General features: G+C 47.5%; 2 protein-coding genes across 2 annotated transcripts in view; both read left to right on the top strand.

Moving 5' to 3' along the window:
- LOC144506092 (uncharacterized) overlaps nucleotides 1-23,706 on the top strand; it is an 88,253-nt gene that overhangs the window by 49,110 nt on the left and 15,437 nt on the right. The window lies entirely within an intron of this gene.
- On the top strand, nucleotides 82-23,132 carry LOC144506233 (uncharacterized). Its single transcript, XM_078232091.1, has 9 exons — nucleotides 82-124; nucleotides 570-827; nucleotides 2,047-2,159; nucleotides 3,219-3,438; nucleotides 10,801-10,938; nucleotides 12,229-12,366; nucleotides 16,244-17,119; nucleotides 17,565-17,822; nucleotides 22,915-23,132. Exons 2-9 carry the CDS (start codon nucleotides 590-592, stop codon nucleotides 23,130-23,132), a joined length of 2,199 nt encoding a protein of 732 aa, XP_078088217.1. The 5' UTR covers nucleotides 82-124; nucleotides 570-589.

The following is a 23,706-nucleotide window of genomic DNA, read 5'->3' as shown; positions in this document are numbered from 1 at the left end:
ACCCCGACATCTATCCCAACCTCCACCGTAACCTCCACTGTGACCTCCACCCCGACCTCCACCCTGACCTCCACACTTAACACCACCACCAGACCAATCTCCACATCATTCACGACAGTCTGTGGTAAGTTGAATATTTTAATCTTTAACTATTCCATTATATAATCATAGCCCTCGTCACAGAGGAGACTTTCTATTCAAGAGGTTGGGTGGGATTTTCTGGCCCAATTTGCACAAGGCAAGAATCGTTGCTGACGAGGTTATAAAGGGGGCGGGCCCAGCCGATTGAGCGCCGGGCTCACTAAGCAGGTTTTAAACAACATTTAAATATATTTTAATACATTAACCTGCCTCTCGCCCATTTACCGCGAGGGGCTGTCCGCACCGGAAATCCGGCGCTCGTAAAATGGCACCAGTCAAGAAAACTAGTGCCAATCGCGCGAAGCACCTTACGGCCCACTTTACCACTGTGTCGCACCCAAAAACGGACGCAACTCAATGGTGAAATCACCCCCTGTGTGAATGTTTGTTTGTTTCCGATGTTTCACAATAAATAATATTTTTTTCAGAGCCACTGAGATTCCTTCGTATGAATTTGATATCAGTGGAAAGTGAAGTCATCTCCATTACCTGGGATACTAACAACGCATTCAAACAGCCTCGTTTCTCTCTCACAATCTCCACGGGGAATGGTGTGGGGACGCAAATTCAAACGGAGCAAAAAGCAGCAGGATTTAACGGATTGCAGCCCGGCGTTGAATATCAGATAAAAATATCCATCACAACATGCGGTCAGCAGCAGACAATTACAAGGAAGGTCAGGACAGGTATGTTTGCTGAAGCAGATTTTGTTTCCCCTTCTCATAGCACATCCCTCCAGAACATGAGCTGTGGAGATGAAGGACTGGTCATTGGTTCCAGCAGAAAGTTTTGGGAAAAACTAATCGTCTCTCTGTGGCACCCATGGGCGGCACGGTGGGCCAATGGTTAGCACTGCTGCCTCACAGCACCAGGGATCCGGGTTCAATTCTGGCCTTGGTTGACTGTCCATACGGACTTTGCACGTTCTCCCCGTGTCTGCGTAGGTTTCCTCCGGGTGCTCTGGTTTCCTCCTACAGACCAAAAGACGTGCTGGTTAAGTGGATTGGCCATGCTCAGTTGCCCCTATGTCCCAAGATAGATATGGATTAGGGAGATTAGTGGTGACAAATATGTGGGGTTACGGGGATAGGACCTGGTTATAAGTTGGTGCAGGTTCGATGGGCCGAATGGCCTCCCACCATTTCCTAAATTAATCCGCTGGCAGTTTCTGGCATTAGACATTCCAATGGCAGGGGCCATATTTCCCTCATTGCAAGCTGCTTTTTACTAAATGCATGAACGTATAATCAAACACATTGACATTGCTGGGATTGTCTTCTTGGAAAGATATGAAGCCAGGAGTGTATCGGAGAAGGATGTAGTTGACCTATCGATCCAGATTGACTGGAAATCCGCGTCTTGGGAACGGAATGTCCAAGTCACTGTCGCTCCAATATCCTCTCCAGGCCTGATGCTGTTTGCAGGGGATGGTGGTAAATGGAAAGTCTTAAGTTTCCCTAAGAGAACCGAAGGAGCGTTCTTGCTCATGGAGATTCCCAACATAGTAAGAAGTACTTACATTGCGGGGCCTCTTCTTGCCTTATATCTGTTTACCATTGAGTAGCACTGGCATCAGATCCCTGTGTAATTCTGTGATCCTGAGATCAAATCGCACAGGGGTCCTGACAGGGATCCGGATCCCCAACTTTAATCCCGAATAACCCCTGTGGCTGACTGTGGCAGGGCCTCTGACTGCTTTCAAATGCTGCCAGTTAAAATGGTGGTGAGCAGGTGACATGTTGAGAAGAGAGCGATAAATACTTCACCGTTGTTTCAACTCCTCACTGACTCTCATCTGATTGGGTGTGAGAGGTTAATGTCCCAAAATTAGTCAATTGTAAAATTAGCTCTCAGCTGAGTATTTAGGTTTTACTCATAAAGATTTCTTTTCTTCATTTCTTGTAGCTGCCGCGGTAGTGGAGGTGTCAACAAGAATTACAAATGTGCCGTTCACAGCAGATTTGAAAAATAAAAGCAGCCAGGAGTACAAAGATTTTGTGAAGAATTTCACTGATGAAGTAAGTCATACAAGTGTCGCAGTCTTGGGCGAGCCTGGTTCGGATCCGAGTCTGGATGGTGCTGGAAACAATTTCGGGGGTTCCGTAAAATTGAAACTTTATTTATTCGTGTCACAAGGCTGACATTAACACTGCAGTGAAGTTACTGGGGAAATCCCCCAGTCGCCACACTCCGGTGCCTGTTCGGGTACACTGAGGGAGAATTGAGCATGGCCAATGCACCTAACCAGCACGTCTTTCAGACTGTGGGAGGAAACCAGAGCCCCCGGAGGAAACCCACGCAGACATGGGTTTACTTTGCTTAAAGTTATAAAATATCTCCTTCAATCTCTGCAAATGCATTTCAACTCGTCCAACCTTCAACCAATTTCCCAGTTAACTTCACACAATGAATCATAATAACTCTTGTACCTAAGGCGCCCGCAACAACGGGCACCCTGTGCATAGCACGATCTAATCGAGACAATGAGGAGATTAAGCATTTTTCATTTTTAAAAAATTCATGCGTGGGATATGGCCGTCGCTGGCTGGCCAGCATTTATTGCCCATCCCTCATTGCCCATTGAGGGCAGTTGAGAGTCAACCACATTGCTGTGGCTCTGGAGGCACATGTGGGCCAGTCCAGGTAAGGACTGCAGATTTCCTTCCCTAAAGGACATTAATGAACCAGATGGATTTCCCCGACAATGGCTTTATGGTCATCAGTAGATTCATAATTCCAGATATTGTTTATTGAATTCAAATTCCTCCATCTGCTGTGTCAAGATTCAAAGGCGGGTTTCCCAGAGCATTCGCTGAGTGTCTGGATTGATAGTCTCATGATAATATCACTAGGCCATCATCTCCCTTGGCTTTTGCTATCTGTGGGAAGTAGAACTGGTGCCAAGTGTTCCCAGTTGACTATGAAGAGAACTTCCTTACTCATATGTACATTCAATTGAGGGATGGATTGGGAAGCCTTGCCTTTTTGGAAAAGTATAAAAGAGCCTTTGATTCGGACTCATATTCTGTGGCAAAAACAGTTATTTCTGAAATAGATTCTTGTTTGCTTCATTTCAGTTGATAAAAGGCCTGAGTCCAGCTATCCAGGCTTTAATCAGGGATGGAAAACTGACAATCACTGTCACATCTATTGAAGAAGGCAGTGTGGTCGTTAACTTTGAGATGGCATCATCAACAAACGTGACTGTCCCTGTATCTGACATCAAACAATCAGTCACTGATTCTTTAACCAACAGTTCAGCGTTCGCTGTCGACCTTCAAAACACAACCATTTCAGGTAAGGAGTTCCACAGTGAGCATTTCAATCACTGACCTCAGAGACCTTGGGAAATTTCTGGAAGAATGAGGAAAGTTGGAAAATGAGTCTCCAGCTGTTGCCAGAAATGTTAAAGAACAGAAGGGAGAGAGAACTGAATCATGAACATAAGAACATAAGAACTAGGAGCAAAAGTAAGCAAATGTGAGGCAATGCATTTTGGAAGGTCTAATACAGATAGGAAATATACAGTAAATGGCAGAACCCTTAAGAGTATTGATAGGCAGAGGGGTCTGGGTGTACAGGTATACAGGTCACTGAAAGTGGCAATGCAGGTGGAGAAGGTAGTCAAGAAGGCATACGGCATGCTTGCCTTCATCGGTTGGGGCATTGAGTTTAAAAATTGGCAAGTCATATTGTAGCTTTATAGAACCTTAGTTGGGCCGCACTTGGAATACAGTGTTCAATTCTGGTCGCCACACTACCAGAAGGATGTGGAGGCTTTGGAAAGGGTACAGAAAAGATTTACCAGGATGTTGCCTGGTCTGGAGGGCATTAGCCATGCGGAGAGGTTGGAGAAACTTGGTTTCTTCTCACTGGAACGATGGAGGTTGAGGGGGCGACCTGATAGAAGTCGACAAGATTATGAGAGGCATGGACAGAGTGGATAGTCAGAAGCTTTTTCCCAGGGTGGAAGAGTCAATTACTAGGGGGTATAGGTTTAAGGTGCGAGGGACAAAGTTTGAAGGAGATGTACGAGGCAGATTTTTTACACAGAGAGTAATGGTGCCTGGAACTCATTGCCGGGGGAGGTAGTGGAAACGGATACCATAGTGACTTTTAAGGGGCATCTTGACAAATACTTAAATAGGATGGGAATAGATGGATATGGTCCCCGGAAGGGTAGGGGGTTTTAGTTCAGTTGGCCAGCATGGTTGGTGCAGGCATGGAGGGCTGAAGTCCTGTTCCTGTGTTGTAATTTTCTTTGTTCTTTGTTCTTTCGACCATCTGGGCCCTCGAGCCTGTTCCGCCACTCAATAAGATCATGGCTGATCTTTTCGTGGACTCAGCTCCACTAACCCGCTCACCGTAACCCTTAATTCCTTTATTGTTCAAAAATGTATCTATCCTTGCCTTAAAAACATTCAATGAGGTAGCCTCAACTGCTTCACTGGGCAGGGAATTCCACAGATTCACAACCCTTTGGGTGAAGACGTTCCTCCTCAACTCAGTGCTAAGCCTGCTCCCCCTTATTTTGAGACCATGCCCCTAGTTCTAGTTTCACCTGCCAGTGGAAACAACCTCCCTGCTTCTATCTTATTTATTCCCTTCATAATCTTATATGTTTCTATAAGATCTCTCCTCATTCTTCTGAATTCCGATGGGTGTAGTCCCAGTCGACTCAATCTCTCCACATCAGCCAAACCTCTGAACTCCGGAATCAACAGAATTGATCGATGATTCCAAATTTGGCTTTTGAAATCCTGAAGTGTTTAGGAAGCAGGAAAAAGGAGGATTGGGTAGAGTTCCACAGCTTTGGGATCCCTGGAAAAGTGGCTATTATAGTGGGTGATGTTCCGATGAGGGTTTGATTCTGGGGAGGGGACACAGAGCATTAGTAAAACAGAGACACATCATGTTACAGTAATGGAAACAAGTCAGAATGTGTTCATTTATGTTGAGTGTCAAGAGAGTAAAGCAAGATTGGATGGTCTTTACTTTGATGCTAGGGGTGTAATAGGTAAGACTGATGAGTTAAAGGTGTGGATTGACACATGGAATTGTGATCTTGTTGCCATCACAGAAACATGGTTGAGGGAAAGGCAGAACTGGCAATTCAACAATCTGGGGTAGAGGATCTTTAGGCAAGTCAGAGGAGGGTGTAAAAAGGCAGGTGTTGCATTATTAATTAAGGAATCAATTACTGCAACAAGGAGAGATGATATCTTGGAAAGGTCTTCAAACGAGGCTTTGTTGGCTAGAATTTAGGAATATAAAGGGGGAAAACAGATTACTGGAAGTGTATTATAGGTCCCCAAAGATTCAGTAGGAAATAAAGGTGTAGATATGTAGACAGGTCACTGAGGTGTTTAAGAATAATAATTGGATAATTATATTAGGGGATTTCAACTTCAACTAAATTGGGATGGTCTTAAAATAAAGGATTTAGATGGAGTGGATGTTTTGAAATGTATTCAGCGGAGTTTTTGTATCAATATGTCGAAGGCCCAACAAAGGATGGCACAGGACTGGATCTGTTTCTGGGAAACAAAGCCGGATAAGTGTTCAATGTGGCCGTGTGGGAGCATTTTAGTCATAGTGACGTTAACATGGCACGGTTCAAGTTTTTTTATGGACAAGGAGAAAGATGACCGACAAAAAACAGCTTTGGATTTGATTAAAATAAGGCACGATCTGGCCAAAGTTGACTCGGAACAGTTGAGGGAGCCCTGGATGTCCAGGACTGTTCAGGACTGAATAAGGAAAAAGAGAAATGTTTTCAGCAAGACCAAAGGGAACAATTCAGCTGTGGTCCAAGAGGAATATATGAAGTGCAAGAGAGAACTTAAGAAACCAATTAGAAGAGCAAAAATGGGACATGAAAAAGGGCTTGCGAATGGGATTAGGGAGAATCCTAAAATATACTATAAATACATTAAGGGGAACAGGTTATCCAGGGAAAGTGTAGGGCCCATTAGAGACCAGGGGGGGGGGTGGGGGGTGGGGGGGCGGCTGGCAGGGGGGGGAGCAGGGCTGGGGTCTGGGTGGGTGGGGGGGGGGGCAACCTGTGTGAGAAGCCGCAGGACATTGGAAGGGTGATAAATGAATTCTTCTCATTGGTCTTCACTCAGGAAAAGCAGGACATAGGTACGGAATTCAGGAAAAGGGACTTTGAGCTTCTTAAGCAGTTTGACTTTGGAAGTGTGGGAGGTATTGGAGGCTTTGATGGACTTACAAATGGACAAATCCCCAGGCCCGGATGAATTGCATCCCAGGCTGCTGTGGGAAGCGAGGCAGGAAATTGCAGGGGCTCTGACGCAAGTTTATAATTCCTCTCTGGCCACGGGGGAAGCAAATACCATTCGCTTTCGGAGCGCTGCTCCTTTGTCAGATGGAGTGGAAATCTGCTCTCAAACAGGGCACCGAGACACAAAATCAAGTTACAGAATACTGATTAGAATGCGAATCCCTACATTCTAATCAGTATTCTGTTCCTTGATTTTGTGTCTCTGTGCCCTATTTGAGAGCAGATTTCCACTCCATCTGACGAAGGGGCAGCGCTCCGAAAGCTAATGGCATTTGCTGCCAAATAAACCTGTTGGACTTTAACCTGGTGTTGTTAAAACTCTGACTGTGTTCACCCCAGTCCAACGCCGGCATCTCCACATCACGGGGGAAGTGCCAGAGGACTGGAGGACAGCTAATGTGGTTCCACTTCTCAAGAAGGATGGTGGAGAGGAACTAGAGAATTACAGACCGGTGAGACTCACATCAGTGGTCGGAAAACTATTGCAGAAAATTCAGAGGGAGAGAATTAATCTCCACTTGGAAAAGAATGGTTTGATTAGGGATAGTCGGCATGGTTTCGACAGAGGGAAGTCATGCCTAAACAATCTGATAATTTTTTTTAAGTGATTGAGTGTATGGATGAGGAAAGTGCTGTTGATGTCGTTTATATGGACCTTTGACGAGGTACTGCTTGAGAGACTGATTGAGAGGTTAAAGCATGTAGAATTCAGAGAAACTCAATGATATGGATCCAATACTAGCTTAGGAATAGGACACAAAGGGTGGTGGTAGAAGGCTGTTTGAATGACTGGAGGCTGGTGTCCAGTGGCGTACCACTAGGTTCAGTACTGAATCCCTTATTGCTTGTTATGTATATAATAATATAGATGGGAATATGTGGGGAATGGTAAATAAGTTTGCAGATGACACCAAGATTGGTAGGATGGTTAATAATGAAGAAGAAGGCTATAGGTTACAGGAAGATACAAATTGGTTGGTCAGATGGGCAGAGCAGTGGCAAATGGTACTTAATCCTGATAAGTGTGAGGTGATGAACTTTGGAAAAAGTAACAGGACAAGGGAGTATTTAATGAATGGAAGGACACTGGAAAGCTCAGAGAAACAGATGGACCCTGGATACTTATTCACAGATCCCTGAAGGCAGCAGAGCAGGTGAATAGGATAGTTAAGAAGGCATATGGGACACTTGCTTCTATCAATCATGGCAGCGAGTATAGGACAGTAAGAAGTCTCACAACACCAGGTTAAAGTCCAACAGGTTTATTTGGTAGCAAATACCATAAGCTTTCGGAGCACAGCTCCTTCGTCAGATGGAGTGGATATCTGTTCTCAAACAGTGCAAACAGACGCAGAAATCAAATTACAGAATACTGATTATTCTGCAATTCTCTACAGCCAGCCAGGTCTTAAATGTACAGACAATGTGGGTGGAGGGAGCATTCAACAGAGGTTAAAGAGATGTGTATTGTCTCCAGACAGAACAGCTAGTGAAATTCTGCAAGTCCAGGAGGCAAGCTGTGGGGGTTACTGATAATGTGACATAAATCCAACATTCCGGTTTAGGCCGTCCTCATGTGTGCGGCATCTCCACATCAGTGAGTATAGGAGCAGGGAGGTTATGTTGGAGTTGTACAGAATGTTGGTTAGGCCACTGCTGGCGAACTGTGTGCAGTTCTGATCACTTCACTAGAGGGGGTACAAAGGCGATTCACCAGGATGTTGCCTGGGATGGAGCATTTGAGCTATCAGGAGGGACTGGTGAATCCAAATTTTTGATTGCCCTCTGTCCACGGGGGAAGTGCCAGAGGACTGGAGGACAGCTAATGCGCTTCCACTTCTCAAGAAGTGTGGTAGAGAGGAACCAGAGAATTACAGTGAGTCTCATATCAGTGGTCGGGAAACTATTGCAGAAAATTGGATTGGATTGTTTTCCTCAGAGCAGAGCAGGCTGAGGGAGGAGCATGATGGAGGTGTATAGGTTTATGATGGGCATGGACAGGGTGAGTAGGAAGCAACTGTTCCCTTTGGTTGAGGGGTTAATCACAAGGAGGTATAGTTTTTGGGTGAGAAGCAGAGGATTCAGAGGGTATCCAATGTTGACATTACACTGATGTTATTGATATTGGTTATGAGCTGTGGCTCAGCTGGTCCATGGCTATATTTTGAAGGAGAGCAGGAGAGGTCTCCCTGATGTTCTGACCGATGTTTATCCAGCGATCAACATCATAAAACAGACAATCTGGTCATGATCACATTGCTGTTTGTGGGAATTTACTGTGCGCTTATTGGCTGCTGCGTTTCCTACATTACAACAGTGACTACACTTCAAAAACATGACATCGTTGTAAACCTTTTTCAGACAGTCGCTGGTTGTGAGAAGCACTATATAAATGCAAGACTTTCTTTCCTTATAACCAATCAAAAAATTGAATCATTTTGACTTTATCATACTGAGGCTTTAAATTGAGTATATCAGAATAGCTACAATGATTACATCAAGGATGAGGGTTAGCCCTGATACAGAAAATAACATTAAAAAGGTGAAATCTGAATTTCTTGGCAGACTGTTGTGTTTCCAAGACACTGATTAATTCCACCGTCTTCAAAAAACAAAGAACAAAGAAAAGTACAGCATAGGAACAGGCCCTTCGGCCCTCCAAGCCCATGCCGATTATGATGCCCTAACCAAACTAAAATAAAACCTTCTGCCCTTATTCGATCCGTATCCCTTTATTCCCTCCCTATTCTTGTACCCATCCAGATGTCTCTTGAATATTGCTGATGTGCCTGCTTCCACCACCTCCTCTGGCAGCGCGTTCCAGGCACCCACCACTCTCTGCGAGAAAAACATCTCCAGATGCTCCATGCTGGAAAGAATAATCTGACAGGAGTGAAATAAACTCAGAAACTGAGCAAAAGTGATTTTTCTTAATGCATTTTTCAATACGATGTTCAAGAAAAGAACAATGTGAGAAAAGCAAAACCACAATCATAATTCAATTGGAATTAGCAATGAATCACCAGATTGACAAATCATAAATTTGGCATGTCAGTTATGACTCACCAACTTTTACAGATGCACCATAGAAAGCTTTCTTTCTGGTTGTATCACAGCTTGGTCTGGCTCCTACTCTGCCCAAGACTGCAAAGAACTACAAAAGGTCATGAATGTAGCCCAATCCATCACACAAACCAGCCTCCCATCCATTGACTCTGTCTACATTTCCCATTGCCTCGGCAAAGCAGCCAGCATAATTAAGGACCCCATGCACCCCGGACATTCTCTCTTCCACCTTCCTCCGTCGGGAAAAAGATACAAATGACTGAGGTCACGTACCAACCGACTCAAGAACAGCTTCTTCCCTGCTGCTGTCAGACTTTTGAATGGACTTACCTTGCATTAAGTTGATCTTTCTCTACACCCTAGCTATAACTGTAACACTACATTCTGCACTCTCTCGTTTCCTTCTCTATGATCGGTATGTTTTGTCTGTATAGCCGCAAGAAACAATACTTTTCACTGTATGTTAATACATGTGACAATAATAAATCAAATCAAAGCCATTCAGACATAGCAACCAAAGGAAACCCTCCTCCAATCAACCTTAACCCAGATCCAGACAGTGTGAATTTCTCCATTTCCTGCACCATCCATCCTTATGCCAATTCTCAATGTGATTCCCAATTCAATGCCAGTTTGTGTCACATTGCGAGTAGTTTTGTGCTTTAGGTTTGTATCTTTTGGAAGTTGGGTTTAAAGTCCTCACAGTTATTTCATTCAGGACTTCTGTCACCAGAAGAGAATGTCGACCTTCATTCTTTCTGACTGGTTTAAAACTGGGTAAGAAGTTTAACAACATCAGGTTAAAGTCCAACAGGTTTATTTGGTAGCAAAAGCCACACAAGCTTTCAGAGCCTTAAGCCCCTTCTTCAGGTGAGTGGGAGTTCTGTTCACAATTCTGTTTGTGAACAGAATTCCCACTCACCTGAAGAAGGGGCTTATGGCTCTGAAAGCTTGTGTGGCTTTTGCTGCCAAATAAACCTGTTGGACTTTAACCTCGTGTTGTTAAACTTCTCACTGTGTTTACCCCGGTCCAACGCCGGCATCTCCACAGCATGGTTTAAAACTGACAGCGTTATCCAGTTCATGTCACATTCTCCATCTCTCCATGCTGTTTGGGGATGTTTCTGATGAATTGTTCCCCACCATTAGGAGATGACATTTTGAACGGAGTAAAGTGAGGAGTGAGGAGTCACATGAAACTCCATAATTATCAATTCTTCAGATACTCCCAGCTGGTTAAATTCAGACTGAAGCAGTGTTCTAACACAGATCTTTCCTCTTCATTACAGACAAAGACAGCTGCCAGCCAGGGCAGAATGACTGTTCAGTGAATGCAACTTGTATCAGATTGAACGCAACATACACCTGTCAGTGTAATGATGGGTTCAACGACACAAGCCCCAATGTACCTGGAAGGACATGTGAAGGTAAGACATTGTCTGAGTTTAACTTGACTGCCAGTTGTTGGCTAAAGTACCCTGCACTCAGAGTGACAGTTTTGATCGAATTCTTGTTTCCGATATTGTTGAGTGTCAGAATGGTCTTTGAAAATGTGGTCTGGAAGTTGAAATTTTCACTCTGGGAGAGTGGGATGAAAAGCGATTTGGTCTCATCCCCCGGAATGAGAGTAGAGGCCGTTGGCTATGGAGATGGGTTGGCTGAAAGGCATGACTTTCTGGACCAGCACTTTGTCAAAAAAACAATGAAACAAAGGGCATCCCTTCAACCTCCAGCCCTCAGCCCACACACATCATTCCCATGCTCCATCCATGTCAACATATGTGACCAGATTATCCCCCCATCCACCCTGTCAACCCATACGCTTCGGGTCTACTCATGTTATCATCTAGCCTTCTACTAATGGCAGGCTACATTTTTATATCACTCTGTGTGGTTATCAAAGTAGTTTAAAGAGCAGGACTTTTGAAAGCATGACAGAGCGGAGGCCAGGACCGAGTGGTATTATCATTAGCTATGAACCCAGCAAGTTAGGTAATGTTCTGGGGACCTGAGTTCGAATCCTGTCATGTCAGATGGTGGAATTTGAATTCAATTAAAAATATCTGGAATTAAGGATCTACTGATGACCATGAAGCCATTGTCGATTGTCAGATAAACCCATCTGATTCACAAATGTCTGTTAGGGAGGGAAATCTGCCATCCTTACCTGGTCTGGCCTACATGTGACTTCCACCCCGACATCCACCCCGACATCCACCCCAACCTCCACCGTGACCTCCACCCCGACCCCCACCCCGACCTCCACCCCGACAATAAGTGATTGACACTCAAGTGCACCCTCAGGGGGCCCAGAGCTGGGCAATAAATGGTGTAAGAAGTCTCACACCAGGTTAAAGTCCAACAGGTTTATTTGGTAGCAAAGATGATATTTGCTGCCAAATAAACCTGTTGGACTTTAACCTCGTGTTGTTAAACTTCTCACTGTGTTCACCCCGGTCCAACGCCGGCATCTCCACAGCATGGTTTAAAACTGACAGCGTTATCCAGTTCATGTCACATTCTCCATCTCTCCGTGCTGTTTGGGGATGTTTCTGGTGAATTGTTCCCCACCATTAGGAGATGACATTTCGAACTGAGTAAAGTGAGGAATGAGGAGTCACATGAAACTCCATAATTATCAATTCTTCAGATACTCCCAGCTGGTTAAATTCAGACTGAAGCAGTGTTCTAACACAGATCTTTCCTCTTCATTACAGACAAAGACAGCTGCCAGCCAGGGCAGAATGACTGTTCAGTGAATGCAACTTGTATCAGATTGAACGCAACATACACCTGTCAGTGTAATGATGGGTTCAACGACACAAGCCCCAATGTACCTGGAAGGACATGTGAAGGTAGGACATTGTCTGAGTTTAACTTGACTGCCAGTTGTTGGCTAAAGTACCCTGCACTCAGAGTGACAGTTTTGATCGAATTCTTGTTTCCGATATTGTTGAGTGTCAGAATGGTCTTTGAAAATGTGGTCTGGAAGTTGAAATTTTCACTCTGGGAGAGTGGGATGAAAAGCGATTTGGTCTCATCCCCCGGAATGAGAGTAGAGGCCGCTGGCTATGGAGATGGGTTGGCTGAAAGGCATGACTTTCTGGACCAGCACTTTGTCAAAAAAACAATGAAACAAAGGGCATCCCTTCAACCTCCAGCCCTCAGCCCACACACATCATTCCCATGCTCCATCCATGCCAACATATGTGACCAGATTATCCCCCCATCCACCCTGTCAACCCATACGCTTCAGGTCTACTCATGTTATCATCTAGCCTTCTACTAATAGAACATAGAACATAGAACATTACAGCGCAGAACAGGCCCTTCGGCCCACGATGTTGCACCGACCAGTTAAAAAAAAAACTGTGACCCTCCAACCTAAACCAATTTCTTTTCGTCCATGAACCTATCTACGGATCTCTTAAACGCCCCCAAACTAGGCGCATTTACTACTGATGCTGGCAGGGCATTCCAATCCCTCACCACCCTCTGGGTAAAGAACCTACCCCTGACATCGGTTCTATAACTACCCCCCCTCAATTTAAAGCCATGCCCCCTCGTGCTGGATTTCTCCATCAGAGGAAAAAGGCTATCACTATCCACCCTATCTAAACCTCTAATCATCTTATATGTTTCAATAAGATCCCCTCTTAGCCGCCGCCTTTCCAGCGAAAACAATCCCAAATCCCTCAGCCTCTCCTCATAGGATCTCCCCTCCATACCAGGCAACATCCTGGTAAACCTCCTCTGCACCCTCTCCAAAGCCTCCACATCCTTCCTGTAATGTGGGGACCAGAACTGCACACAGTACTCCAAGTGCGGCCGCACCAGAGTTGTGTACAGTTGCAACATAACGCTACGACTCCTAAATTCAATCCCCCTACCAATAAACGCCAAGACACCATATGCCTTCTTAACAACCTTATCTACTTGATTCCCAACTTTCAGGGATCTATGCACACATACACCTAGATCCCTCTGCTCCTCCACACTATTCAAAGTCCTCCCGTTAGCCCTATACTCAACACATCTGTTATTCCTACCAAAGTGAATTACCTCACACTTCTCCGCATTAAACTCCATCCGCCACCTCTCGGCCCAACTTTGCAACCTGTCTAAGTCTTCCTGCAAACTACGACACCCTTCCTCACTGTCTACCACACCACCGACTTTGGTGTCATCAGCAAATTTGCTAATCCACCCAACTATACCCTCATCCAGATCATTAATAAATATTACAAACAGCAGTGGCCCCAAAACAGATCCCTGAGGTACACCACTTGTAACCGCACTCCATGATGAATATTTACTATCAACCACCACCCTCTGTTTCCTATCCGCTAGCCAATTCCTGATCCAATTTCCTAGATCACCCCCAATCCCATACATCTGCATTTTCTGCAGAAGCCTACCATGGTGAACCTTATCAAACGCCTTACTAAAATCCATATATACCACGTCCACTGCCTTGCCCCCATCCACCTCCTTGGTCACTTTCTCAAAAAACTCAATAAGGTTAGTAAGGCACGACCTACCTGCCACAAAACCATGCTGACTATCACCTATCAATTCATTACTCTCCAAATAACTATAAATCCTATCCCTTATAATTTTTTCCAACATCTTGCCGACAACAGAAGTGAGACTCACCGGTCTATAATTCCCGGGGAAGTCTCTGTTCCCCTTCTTAAACAATGGGACAACATTCGCTAACCTCCAATCTTCTGGTACTATACCAGAGGCCAACGACGACCTGAAGATCAGAGCCAGAGGCTCTGCAATCACTTCTCTTGCCTCCCAGAGAATCCTTGGATAAATCCCATCCGGACCAGGGGATTTATCTATTTTCAGACCCTCCAGAATATCCTGCACATCCTCCTTATCAACCTAATGGCAGGCTACATTTTTTATATCACTCTGTGTGGTTATCAAAGTAGTTTAAAGAGCAGGACTTTTGAAAGCATGACAGAGCGGAGGCCAGGACCGAGTGGTATTATCATTAGCTATGAACCCAGCAAGTTAGGTAATGTTCTGGGGACCTGAGTTCGAATCCTGTCATGTCAGATGGTGGAATTTGAATTCAATTAAAAATATCTGGAATTAAGGATCTACTGATGACCATGAAGCCATTGTCGATTGTCAGATAAACCCATCTGATTCACAAATGTCCGTTAGGGAGGGAAATCTGCCATCCTTACCTGGTCTGGCCTACATGTGACTTCCACCCCGACATCCACCCCGACATCCACCCCAACCTCCACCGTGACCTCCACCCCGACCCCCACCTCGACCTCCACCCCGACAATAAGTGATTGACACTCAAGTGCACCCTCAGGGGACCCAGAGCTGGGCAATAAATGCTGTAAGAAGTCTCACAACACCAGGCTAAAGTCCAACAGGTTTATTTGGTAGCAAAGATGATATTTGCTCCCAAATAAACCTGTTGGACTTTAACCTGGTGTTGTGAGACTTCTTACTGTGTTCACCCCAGTCCAACGCCGGCATCTCCACATCATGACAATAAATGCTGGCCAGCCAGCAACTCCGAAACAAAAGGTTTTCTTGATGTTTGGCAATAATGGGTCCTCTTTGTAGTTTGGACTTGTTCTCCGAACAGCCTTGACAGTTTCTCTTGACACTTCTTGCAAGTCGTCCTGACAGTCCCAATGACAGACCGAAAGTCTCCTCTTGAATGTTATGACAAGTTATGCTGATACTCTTGACATGAATATGAATCTTGGTGATATTAATACATGAATGCTTGGGATATTTATGGTACATTCATCTCACTGCCATTTTAAAGTTCCTCTCCACATTGAAAGGAAACAGATTCATGAGTTATTTCATGAGCTGGAATCGACCCGGATTCGATTCGAGCCTCGGGTGACTGTCTGTGTGGAATCTGCACATTCTCCCCGTGTGTGTTTGGGTTTCATCTGGGTGCTCTGGTTTCCTCCCACAGTCCAAAGATGTGCAGGTTTCGTGGATTCTCCTGTTCGCACCGTCAACCCAACCCCCACCCCGACCTCCACCGCAACCTCAATCCCGACCCCCACCCCGACCTCCACCCCAACCCCCACCCTGACCTACACCCTTTAGTGGCCCAAGAAGTGTATGTTAGGGAGATTAATGGGGTAAAAATGCTGGATGGAAGGGGTGGCCCTGGTCGGATGTTCTGCTGGAGAGTTGGTGGGTCGAATGGCCTCCTTCTGCACTGTACGTAGTCTGTGATCCAATGACACCTGTTTTCATGGCCATACCAATGTGGTGAGTGATTTACTTCAGACTCCGAGTTTGATGCAGACACCAGCCACTGTATTGGATGCTGTGCAGCACATTTTACTGAGGCTGAACGGCTAGACGGATATATTTTGCTTTTGCTGCTGTCAACTTTCCTGAACCAATTTCTAAACGAGAGTAGCGATTGCTGCTTTTCTGGTGTTGATCCTGAGTGTTTGCAAGCAGCAAGAGATTCAATCGAGAATTATTCCCCTTGCTTTTCATTCTCTTTGTCATTCTGAGTTGATGTATTTCTCCACATTTTGTGATTCTCGATTAAAAAATGAATCAATGATGACGTTGGTTAATTGTGACGATTTAATTGAATTGCCTGCTGCTGTCTGGAATGGTTCTGCTGCCCATTTTGTGCCCGTGAGAAGGAAAGCTTTCTGAGCAATGTCACCGAGTTCACTGTTTAACATTTCTTATCTTTGATTTATATTGCAGCTTTCCCAGTGACTCCCACCTCAATTTCCACAACCAGTGAAAATCCAAATAACGTCAGTTCCTCAACTCCAACAATTGAAACATCGAGCAGCACAACTTCCAGCACAACCAATCCAAACACTTCTCCTGTTACCACTGTCAACCCAACCTCCACCCAGACCCCCACCCCGACCTCCACCCCGACCTCCAGCCCGACCTCGACGGCGACCTCCACCCTGACATCCACCCCAACTTCCACCGTAACCTCCACCCCGACCACCACCCCGACCTCCAACCAGACCTCCACCCCGACCTCCACCGTAACCTTCACCCCAACCTCCACCCCGACCACCACCCCGACCTCCACCCTGACCTCCACCCCAACCTCCACCCCGACCTCCACCCCGACCTCCACCCCGACCTCCACCCCGACCTCCACCCCGACCTTCACCCTGACCTCCACCGTAACCTCCACCTCGACCTCCACCCCGACCTCCACCCCGACCTCCACCCCGACCTTCACCCTGACCTCCACCGTAACCTCCACCGTAACCTCCACCCCGACCCCCACCCTGACCTCCACCGTAACCTCCACCCCGACCTCCACCTCGACCTCCAACCAGACCTCCACCCCGACCTCCACCTCGACCTCCAACCAGACCTCCACCGTAACCTCCACCCCGACCACCACCCCGACCTCCACCCGAAACTCCACCCTGACCTCCACCCCGACCTCCACCCCGACCTCCACCCCGACCTCCACCCTGACCTCCACCCTGACCTCCACCCTGACCTCCACCCTGACCTCCACTCCGACCCCCACCCCGAACTCCACCCTGACCTCCACACTTATTACCACCACCACACCAACCGCCACATCATTCACGACAGTCTGTGGTAAGTTGAATATTTTAATCTTTAACCATTCCATTATATAATCATATCCCTCGTCACAGAGGAGACTTTCTATTCAAGAGGTTGGGTGGGATTTTCTGGCCCAATTTGCACAAGGCAAGAATCGTTGCTGACGAGGTTATAAAGGGGGCGGGCCCAGCCGATTGAGCGCCGGGCTCACTAAGCAGGTTTTAAACAACATTTAAATATATTTTAATACATTAACCTGCCTCTCGCCCATTTACCGCGAGGGGCTGTCCGCGCCAGAAATCCGGCGCTCGTAAAATGGCGCCAGTCGAGAAAACTGGTGCCAATTGCGCTAAGCACTTTATGCCCCAATTTACCACTGCGTCGCACCCAAAAACGGGCGCAACTCAATGGTGAAATCACCCCCTGTGTGAATGTTTGTTTGTTTCCGATGTTTCAGAATTAATAATATTTTTTTCAGAGCCACTGAGATTCCTTCGTATGAATTTGATATCAGTGGAAAGTGAAGTCATCTCCATTACCTGGGATACTAACAATGCATTCAAACAGCCTCGTTTCTCTCTCACAATCTCCGCGGGGAATGGTGTGGGGACGCAAATTCAAACGAGGCAAAAAGCAGCAGGATTTAACGGATTGCAGCCCGGCGTTGAATATCAGATAAAAATATCCATCACAACATGCGGTCAGCAGCAGACAATTACAAGGAAGGTCAGGACAGGTATGTTTGATGAACCAAATTTTGTTCCCCTTCTCATAGCACATCCCTCCTGAACATGAGCTGTGGAGATGGAGGACTGGACATTGGTTGCAGCAGAAAGTTTTGGGAACAACTTTCTGTTTGTGCTGTGGCTTTCTATGTTCTATGTTCTATGTCTCTCTGTGGCACCCATGGGCGGCACGGTGGGCCAATGGTTAGCACTGCTGCCTCACAGCACCAGGGATCCGGGTTCAATTCTGGCCTTGGTTGACTGTCCATACGGACTTTGCACGTTCTCCCCGTGTCTGCGTAGGTTTCCTCCGGGTGCTCTGGTTTCCTCCTACAGACCAAAAGACGTGCTGGTTAAGTGGATTGGCCATGCTCAGTTGCCCCTATGTCCCAAGATAGATATGGATTAGGGAGATTAGTGGTGACAAATATGTGGGGTTACGGGGATAGGACCTGGGTATAAATTGGTGCAGGTTCGATGGGCCGAATGGCCTCCTACCATTTCCTAAATTAACCCGCTGGCAGTTTCTGGCATTAGACATTCCAATGGCAGGGGCCATATTTCCCTCATTGCAAGCTGCTTTTTACTAAATGCATGAACGTATAATCAAACACATTGACATTGCTGGGATTGTCTTCTTGGAAAGATATGAAGCCAAGAGTGTATCGGAGAAGGATGTAGTTGACCTATCGATCCAGATTGACTGGAAATCCGTGTCTTGGGGACGGAATGTCCACGTCACTGGGCCCAATTTTACCATTCAGGGACTAAGTGCCGGGTGCGGGCGTCAAATAGATCCGAGCCCGGAGGCCGCGCTCCAGCGCGCCCATACACTTTTTTCCGGTGCCGGTCCAGTGGGCGGGGCTGAGCACCGCCGGAACGATATGCGCAGTTCGGAAAAAATCTGACAGAACGCGCCCAGGCGTGAAAATAAAGCAGAGAGCGGCGGGAGCCTCTCTGCCATTCATCCTCTGGTCGGGGGGGTTGGTCGGGGGGGGTGACAAGGTGCCTCACGGGAGACTGCTGAGTAAAATAAGGGCCCATGGTATTCGAGGCAAGGTACTAACATGGATTGACGATTGGCTGTCAGACAGAAGGCAGAGAGTTGGGATAAAAGGTTCTTTCTCAGAATGGCAACCGGTGACAAGTGGTGTCCCGCAGGGTTCAGTGTTGGGGCCACAGCTGTTCTCTTTATATATTAACGATCTAGATGACGGGACTGGGAGCATTCTGGCCAAGTTTGCCGATGATACAAAGATAGGTGGAGGGGCAGGTAGTATTGAGGAGGTGGGGAGGCTGCAGAAAGATTTAGACAGTTTAGGAGAGTGGTCCAAGAAGTGGCTGATGAAATTCAACGTGGGCAAGTGCGAGGTCGTACACTTTGGAAAAAAGAATAGAGGCATGGACTATTTTCTAAACGGTGACAAAATTCATAATGCTAAAGTGCAAAGGGACTTGGGAGTCCTAGTCCAGGATTCTCTAACGGTAAACTTGCAGGTTGAGTCCGTAATTAAGAAAGCAAATGTAATGTTGTCATTTATCTCAAGAGGCTTGGAATACAAAAGCAGGGATGTACTTCTGAGGCTTTATAAAGCACTGGTTAGGCCCCATTTGGAGTACTGTGAGCAATTTTGGGCCCCACACCTCAGGAAGGACATACTGGCACTGGAGCGGGTCCAGCGCAGATTCACACGGATGATCCCAGGAATGGTAGGCCTGACATACGATGAACGTCTGAGGATCGTGGGATTATATTCATTGGAGTTTAGGAGGTTGAGGGGAGATCTGATAGAAACTTACAAGATAATGAACGGCTTAGATAGGATGGACGTAGGGAAGTTGTTTCCATTAACAGGGGAGACGAGGACGCAGGGGCACAGCCTTAGAATAAAAGGGAGTCACTTTAGAACAGAGATGAGGAGAAATTTCTTCAGCCAGAGAGTGGTGGGTCTGTGGAATTCATTGCCACAGAGGGCTGTGGAGGCCGAGACGTTGAGTGTCTTCAAGACAGAAATTGATAAATTCTTGATTTCTCGAGGAATTAAGGGCTATGGGGAGTGAGCGGGTAAATGGAGTTGAAATCAACCATGATTGAATGGTGGAGTGGACTCGATGGGCCGAATGGCCTTACTTCCGCTCCTATGTCTTATGGTCTTATGGGTGTGACTTATCATCCCCTGGGGTGGGAGGAGGGGTGGCCGTGTGACGTCTCATCCTCTGGGGGTTGGGAGGGGAGGGTGTCTGACGTCTCATTCCCTGGGGGTGGTTGGGGGGGGCGGTCGGAGGGGGTGTGACGTCTCATTCCCTGGGGGTGGGGGGGGGAGGGGGGGGCGTGTAGAGGGGGTGTGACTCTCACCCTCTGGTCGTGGGGGGTTCCGCTGCTTGTCTGCGGCCGATCCCTCCTGGCACCATCACTGGGACACTACCAGCCACAGATTACTCTTCCCTGCAGGTGCGAGAGAGCGGGAGAGATGGCTGTGGCTGGTAGTGTACCAGTGATGGTGCCAGGAGGGATCGGCCGCAGACACGCAGCGGAACCCCCCCCGACCAGAGGATGATACGTCACACCCCCTCCTCCCCGCCATGGGATGAGACGTCACTCCCCCTCCATCCCCCCACCACCCAGTGGATGAGACGTCGCACCACCTCTCCCCCCCCGCCCCTCCCCCCCCGATCAGAGGATGAGACGTCACACACCTCTCCCCTCCCACCCCCCCAGGGGATGATAAGTTACGCCCCCTCTCCCCTCCCACCCCTCCCCAAGAGGGCGATGTGGGCCCGCCCCCTCTCCTCAGCCCACCCCCTCCCCCCACCAGAGTTCCAATTGGGCCTGCCCCCCCCCCTCCCCCAGCAGACGCCAGCGGGCCAGTCTGAAGCCCGGTCACTTCAGCCGTGGCTCGAAGTCAGTGTCCAGGAATGTGCTGCAGGCTGTCGAAGGACTGAAGGTGAGCGGGAAGGATGGTAGAGGGAGACCACGATCGAGGTAGGTTAAGGCTGTGCTCTGCTGGGGGGGGCCTGCCTCCCAGAGGGGTCCAGTCCTGGAGTTGGCGGGGGGGCGGGGGGGGGCTGCCGCCCAGAGGGGTCCGATCCCAGGGGAGGGGGGGGGGACTGCCTCCCAGAGGGGTCCAGTCCCGGAGTTGGCGGGGGGGGGGGGGGGGGGGGGGGGGGGGAGTGGGGGGGGGGGCTGCCGCCCAGAGGGGTCCGATCCCGGGGGGGGCGGGGGGGGGAGGGGTGGCTGCCTCCCAGAGGGGTCCGACGGGGGGTGGGGGGGGGGGGGGTGGGCGGGTCTGCCGGGGTGGTTAGACGGGGTATCCGCGAAGGGTGGGCCTCGGCGATTCCCCTGCCGAATAAAAGTACAGGTTGGACTTTTATTTATCAGGTTGATAAAGGCGTGGACGCGAATTGGGCCGAACGCTGGTAAAGGGGGAATTGATGGTAAAGTTGGGCGTGCGCTTCATTATGCCGATTTAAATGCATGCAAATACATTTAAATCGTCGCGCCGGCCGATTTGGGCGCGCACCGGAACGGCGCCCGAATCAGCTGTTGGTAAAGGCACGATCCGCTAGGAATCGGGTGCAGATTGCGGCATAGGCCCGACGCCCAACTTTACCGCGGCGCGAAGTTTTGATAAAATCGTGCCCACTGTCGCTCCGATATCATCTCCGGGCCTGATGCTGTTTGCAGGGGATGGTGGTAAATAGAAAGTCTTAAGTTTCCCTAAGAGACCCGAAGGAGCGTTCTTGCTCATGGAGATCCCCAACATAGTAAGAAACACTTACATTGCTGGGCCTCTCCTTACTTTGTATCTGTTTACCATTGAGTAGCACTGGCATCAGATCCCTGTGTAATTCTGTGATCCTGAGTTCATAAGAACATAAGAAATAGGAGCAGGAGTAGGCCATCTGGTCCTTTGAGCCTGCCCCGCCATTCAACAAGATCATGGCTGATCTGAAGCGAATCAGTTCCACTTACCCACGTGCTCCCCATATCCCCTAATTCCCTTATCGATCAGAAAACTATCTACCCGTGATTTAAACATATTCAACGAGGAAGCCTCCACCACTTCAATGGGCAGAGAATTCCAGAGATTCACTACCCTCTGAGAGAAGAAGTTCCCCCTCAATTCTGTTCTGAACCGGCCCTCCCTTATTTTGAGGCTGTGCCCTCTAGTTCTGGTTTCCCTTCTAAGTGGAAAGAATCTCCCCACCTCTACCCTATCCAGCCCCTTCATTATCTTATATGTCTCTATAAGATCACCCCTCATCCTTCTAAACTCCAACGAGTACAGACCCAATCTGTTTAATCTCTCCTCATAAGCTACACCCCTCATCTCCGGTATCAACCTGGTGAACCTTCTCTGCACTCCCTCCAAGGCCAATATATCCTTTCGCAAATAAGGGGACCAAAACTGCACACAGTACTCCAGTTGCGGCCTCACCAGTGCCTTGTACAGTTGCAGCAAGACCTCCCTGCTTTTATATTCTATCCCCCTCGCGATAAAGGCCAACATTCCATTCGCCTTCTTGATCACCTGCTGCACCTGCAGACTGAGTTTTTGCGATTCGTGCACAAGGACCCCCAGGTCCCTCTGCACAGTCGCACGATGTAATTTTTCTCCATTTAAATAATATTCCAATTGACTATTATTTCTTCCAAAGTGGATAACCTCACATTTGCTAACGTTATATTCCATCTGCCAGATCCTCGCCCACCCGCTCAGCCTATCCAAATCTCTCTGCAGACTTTCTGCGTCCTCCACGCAATTCGCTTTCCCACTCACCTTCGTGTCATCAGCAAAGTTCAAATCGCACAGGGGTCCTGACAGGGATCCGGATCCCCAACTTTAATCTAAAATAACCCCTGTGGCTGACTGTGGCAGGGCCTCTGACTGTTTTCAAATGCTGCCAGTTAAAATGGTGGTGAGCAGGTGGCATGTTGAGAAGAGAGCGGTAAATACTTCACCGTTGTTTCAACTCCTCACTGGCTCTCATCTGATTGGGTGTGAGAGGTTAATGTCCCAAATTCGACAATTGTAAAATTAGCTCTAAGTTGAGTATTTAGGTTTTACTCATAAATAAATTTATTTTTTTCACTTTTTGTAGATGCCGCGGTCGTGGAGGTGTCAACAAGAATTACAAATGTGCTGTTCACAGCAGATTTGAAAAATAAAAGCAGCCAGGAGTACAAAGATTTTGTGAAGAATTTCACTGATGAAGTAAGTCATACAAGTGTCGCAGTCTTGGGCGAGCCTGGTTCGGATCCGAGTCTGGATGGTGCTGGAAACAATTCCTGGGGCTCAGGAGAGAGTAAAATCATGTAAAGTTGAAACTTTATTTATTAGTGTCACAAGGCTGACATTAACACTGCAGTGAAGTTACTGGGGAAATCCCCAGTCGCCACACTCCGGCGCCTGCTCGGGTACACTGAGGGAGAATTTAGCACGGCCAATGCACCTAACCAGCACGTCTTTCAGACTGTGGGAGGAAACCCACGCGGACATGGGTTTACTTTGCTTAAAGTTATAAAATATCTCCTTCAATCTCTGCAAATGCATCTCAACTCGTCTAACCTTCAACGATTTTCCCAGTTAACTTCACACAATGAATCATAATAACTCTTGTTCCTAAGGCACCCGCAACAACTGACACCCTGTGCATAGCACGATCCAATCGAGACAATGAGGAGATTAAACACTTCTCATTTTAAAAAAATTTATGCGTGGGATATGGCCGTCGCTGGCTGGCCAGCATTTATTGCCCATCCCTAATTGCCCTTCGAGGGCAGTTGAGAGTTAACCACATTGCTGTGGCTCTGGAGGCACATGTGGGCCAGTCCAGGTAAGGACTGCAGATTTCCTTCCCTAAAGGACATTAATGAACCAGATGGGTTTCCCC

The sequence above is a fragment of the Mustelus asterias genome, chromosome 17 (assembly GCF_964213995.1).
Source record: "Mustelus asterias chromosome 17, sMusAst1.hap1.1, whole genome shotgun sequence".
NCBI lineage: Eukaryota > Metazoa > Chordata > Chondrichthyes > Carcharhiniformes > Triakidae > Mustelus > Mustelus asterias.
The sequence above is the reverse complement of the archived record's forward strand: the minus strand, read 5'-3'. Positions and strand labels throughout refer to the sequence as shown.